Below are 4,578 nucleotides of genomic sequence, written 5' to 3' on the forward strand. Positions count from 1 at the left end.
TAAACTCTGCAGGGCCGCCCAGTTTCATCGGCGACCCCTGAGGGGGGACGAGCGGAGCTACTTGTTAAGCGATTCATGTATAAACGTAACGATGATATAACTTTATATTTTAAATGCGTGCGTAGCATCAACCCAACCTCCAACTTCCCCTCCATCTCTCTTCTTCTTACTGGTAGTACTCTGCGAACCAAGGGTGGTGCAAAGCCTGCTTTGCGCTGAGTCTCATATCTGGGTTCAACTGCAGCAAGCCATGAAGCAAGTCGATAACCGTGTCGTCTAGCGGGGACTCGCAGTAAGGTTGTAGTATCATCTTGAGGTCCTTTGGGAGCCGTTGCTGGAAGTTGGCGTTGTACTTGGGGAGCGAGGTGACCCCAGGCCATGTGGCCTCGTTCGGAGTCCCCATGGTGTCGAAGATGAGTTTCAGTTGTTCCTCATCGTTGCTACCCAAGAACAGTGGTTTCCCCGTTATCATCTCTGCGAGGATGCACCCGCAGGACCAAATATCGATCGAGGTCGAGTAAGTTCTGGACCCCATGAGCACGTCCGGTGCCCTGTACCAAAGCGTGACCACCTCGCTCGAGAACGTGTTGACGGGGATCCCGAACGCCCTTGCGAGCCCAAAATCTCCCAACTTGAGTTGGCCCTTCTTGTTGATGAGCAAGTTCTGCGGTTTGAGATCCCTGTGTAGGATCTTGTTCTCGTGGCAGAACGCCAGTCCCTCTAGCAGTTGCCATTGGAAGTACTTAACTAAGTGGAGTTCCAGTCCGCGTGGGGTGTTCCCCACAATCCTCGAGTCCATGTACTTCTTCAAATCGTTATCCATGTACTCGAACACGAGCGTGAGCTTGTTCTCCGTGTGGATAACGTCGTACAGCCGGACGATATTATCGTGCTTCAGCTCCTTCATTAGTGAAATCTCCCTGATCGCCGTGGAGGGTGTGCCCTCCTCAGAGTCTAGCTTGACCTCCTTCAAGGCGACGTACACGCCCGTGGTCTTGTTCAGACCTTTGTAAACTGTTGCATACGTCCCGTTCCCGAGCTTCTCCAGCTGCTTAAACTGAGACGACGACGACATTAGGAAGAGCAAGCGGGAGCAACGTTATGTGAATGTACAGGTGTGTTCGAAGAGCAAGCAGCAAGTTAGCAACATCTACATCGAACAGCAGTTCGTTACAGCGTCGAATTTTCTGTTGTTCTTGAAACGATTATTTTAGCGTCGAAGAAGAGGAGCCAACTGCGCGACATCGTTGCAGATCTGGGGCCATTGAGGGCTTGTGAGGACATGACGAAGGTATCTCTACGGTTTGTATACCGTCTGGTTGCAATTGGCTCGAGGAATTGAGCTACGAAGTCTAAGAGGGGGAGATGTGTCCCCTGACAGATACAAGAATTCAGGTAATTCTCGTCCTCCAGAGCAAGAGTTTGAAACAACACAGACACACAACACACGTCTGTCACAGGGCAACGAGGGACGGCCCAGGGACGGTACAGACCCCCGCCCACAACCTACCGTCGCACCCCTCCTCCGACTGCTCTTGGAAGGGTCTTTGGAAAATTTTTCAGCTTTGAGACTCAGCGCTGAGTCAAGCAAGAGGTGATGGTGTTTGGTGTTGTTTGAGGTGCTGTTTGATGGGTTCAAGGCTGATCAGCACGGCGTGAGACATGGGGAGGAGTTCTGCTGCACTGCACACGGACGGGTTTGTGTCGATTGCCGGGCGGGCGAGCGTGCTGGGCCCCGCGTGGGTCGGGATGTACGCTACTGGGGAGCCTCCAGCGGCGACGGTGCCCTTCGAGAAGTCACACTTCGAGCGTGCAATGCTGTACTTGTTCCGGGAACCGAACATCAACTCGACGGCGATCCTGCGGGCCGATATCTTGAGCGAGAGGGATTATGGTGAGGAGGGCGGATCTGAAGTGAGGGAAGACCCCCCCGCGGAGGTCCCTGCGGTGCAGGACCCGGATGTCAAGTTGGTTAATGTAGATGATACAAAGCTCAAAGAGGTCAATGTTGCTCCAGAGTTGCAGTTCCGCAACAAGATTGAGATTGTGCGCAGGATTATACCGAGAAACCCGTACAAGGATGCGCTGATCAACCAGACTTGTTTGATTCTCAATAGCAGTGAACACCCAGGTTCTTCGCTGGTGGTATACACGCCGCACTTGTCCTCCAGCGAGCAGTGTCCCTTCTATATCCCGCACACGCTGGCGGTGGGGATTCTGCTGCACGAGGGAGTGCTGTCAGTGCATTACATACCGTTCGACACGGAGGCAGACCGGGTGCTGCTCAAGGACGAGGCCAACCGTGTGGTGCGTACGGCGTACAGGCTTCTGCAGACATCATTCAAGCACTCGAGGGGCGTGCAACAGGGGTACGAGAAGAAAGTGAACCACGACCAAGTCGTCGACAAAGTAAAGTTCCAGGACCGGTACACGAATCTAAAGAAACGCCACTCCAAATTTCTTGTAGAGAACTGGGTAGAGTCCACGGATCCGAAGAAACACGTCTTCGAAGATATTGGGATCGCTGCGTTCCTCATCGAGTTCTGGATTAGCACGTACGGCGATAACTTCAAAGATACAGTCCAGTTCAGGGACATCGGGTGCGGCAATGGTGTCCTAGTTTACATCCTGATCAGCGAGGGGATCAAGGGCCATGGCATCGACGCGAGACACCGGAAATCGTGGNAGATTTACCCACAGGAGGTGAAGAACTGTCTCAAGGAGAAAGTGATCGTGCCCTCCGTCTTGCTCAGACCACACCCTGAAGTACGGAAACGCATGCCACAGTTGCAGCACAACGGCGGCATGTTCCCCGTGAAGGTTGCGCACGAGGTAATCGCACCGGCGACGATTGTGTACTCGAGCGAGGACCTTCTAAGGTCCCCACAGGTCGACACCGCGGAGTACCCGGAGAACACATTCATCATCGGGAACCACTCGGACGAGATGACTTGCTGGATCCCGCTATTGGGGTTTCCCTTCGTCGTGATCCCCTGCTGCTCGCACAACCTGGCGGGTGAAAGGGTGCGCTACTACAACAAGTCGAAGCGGGACATGGCAAAAGTCAAGAACAGCACGTACGCGGGGCTCGTCGCTCACGTGGAGGAACTGGCCAAGAGTGTTGGCTGGGACGTGCAGAAGGAGATGCTCCGCATTCCGAGTACGAGAAACACGGCGCTCATCGGTGTCCACAACGAGAAGGCAAGCCAGTTCCCGACAAGGGAGGTCTACGATGTGTTGCTCCAGGAGGGGGGCGCAAACGGCTGGATCCAGAACACAATGGCATTGATGAAGAGGGTACCGAGGTCGCACTAGGTAGAAAAACCCCGGGCAAGCGGGCATCACAGGTACATAGACGTATAGATTCAGACCTTGTTTGGCATTCACTACAAACTTTTCATCCGCTTAAAAGCGATGGCACTTTTGGAGGTGCCCTCTCCTACTGAGATAGGACAGTGCTAGCAAGCTACCGACGGTATGAGACTCGCATTATGGAGACCGTTGACGGGTGCTGTTCGAGTGGGTCGTGTACATATCAATATCGCCCACTCGAGCAGATTCTACGCTAAGGTTACCGCAGAGAAGAGCAAAGTTGCATCCAGAGCACATCTCCCGCGGTCGAAAGAGAGCCCCTCGGTACTGCTGCTTGACGAAAATACATGGCGAATGTCAGTATCGGTCCCACGGGATCGATTGTCCGCTGCTTGTTTGCAATGGGAGGATCTGCTGATAAGTTCGATGCGAAGGCTTCACTCGCGTCACTTGCAGTCCAGGTCCAGTAGGGACTACAATTACAAGCGGATTGCTTGGGAACAACTACAACGTGCCCTTGTGCAACAGATACAAGGGTACAGGGGGCCTTCGTCACGGCAGAGCGCTTCTCTGTCGCAATTGATCCAACCATCAGGCACGACGAACTTGCTCGAACAACTTGTGACGTACACAAAAGCCATACCGGATGAAACATGGCGAAAGATCCTACAATTGCAAGATGAACACCCCATCAGTGCCCAGTTGAAATGGGACTATATCATTGAGAAGAATTTCGATTTGGTTTTGAGACAGGAAGTGATTCCAGCACATGTGGGTCTTCCCAAGACGGACGACATAACGAGCATCGATATCTCGAACCCTACAAAATGGTTCCCTGAGGCGAGAAAGATGCGGAGGCATATTGTGATGCATTTGGGCCCCACTAACTCCGGGAAGACTTACAGGGCGTTGAAACAACTCCAGCAAGTGGAGAAGGGTTACTACGGCGGGCCGCTGCGACTGTTGGCCCGAGAGGTGTACGACCGGTTCAAATCCCAAGGTATCAGGTGCAACTTGCTTACTGGTGAGGAGATCGTCGATGACTTGGACCAGATGGGGAACAGGGCAGGTCTTACCTCGGGCACGATCGAGATGATACCGCTGAATCGGGACTTCGACGTGGTCGTACTCGACGAGATCCAGATGATGGCCGATGAGGAGCGTGGGTGGGCGTGGACCAACGCGCTGCTTGGTGTCCGGGGCAAAGAGGTGCACGTCTGTGGCGAACCGAGCACTCTAGAGCTTATCCGGAAAGTGTGTCAGCTC

The 4,578-nt window shown here is 53.6% G+C and overlaps 3 protein-coding genes across 3 annotated transcripts in view; 2 read left to right on the forward strand and 1 right to left on the reverse strand.

Annotated features, from left to right (window-relative positions):
* Positions 1-166: 166 nt before the first annotated feature.
* PHO85 (cyclin-dependent serine/threonine-protein kinase PHO85) lies at positions 167-1,075 on the reverse strand (the record flags this gene model as incomplete). The annotated part of the gene is made up of 1 exon (XM_022606552.1): positions 167-1,075. One exon carries the CDS (start codon positions 1,073-1,075, stop codon positions 167-169), a length of 909 nt encoding a protein of 302 aa, XP_022462166.1.
* Positions 1,076-1,662: 587 nt separating this feature from the next.
* TRM44 (tRNA (uracil) methyltransferase) lies at positions 1,663-3,315 on the forward strand (the record flags this gene model as incomplete). The annotated part of the gene is made up of 1 exon (XM_022606564.1): positions 1,663-3,315. One exon carries the CDS (start codon positions 1,663-1,665, stop codon positions 3,313-3,315), a length of 1,653 nt encoding a protein of 550 aa, XP_022462167.1.
* Positions 3,316-3,477: 162 nt separating this feature from the next.
* Positions 3,478-4,578, forward strand: part of SUV3 (ATP-dependent RNA helicase SUV3) — a gene marked incomplete at both ends in the record, with an annotated part of 2,226 nt that continues 1,125 nt past the window's right edge. The window contains one exon of the mRNA XM_022606575.1: positions 3,478-4,578. This exon is cut by the window's right edge and continues 1,125 nt beyond it. Coding sequence (XP_022462168.1) covers positions 3,478-4,578 — 1,101 coding nt within the window.

The sequence above is a fragment of the Huiozyma naganishii genome, chromosome 1 (assembly GCF_000348985.1).
Source record: "Huiozyma naganishii CBS 8797 chromosome 1, complete genome".
In the NCBI taxonomy this organism is placed as follows: Eukaryota; Fungi; Ascomycota; class Saccharomycetes; order Saccharomycetales; family Saccharomycetaceae; genus Huiozyma; species Huiozyma naganishii.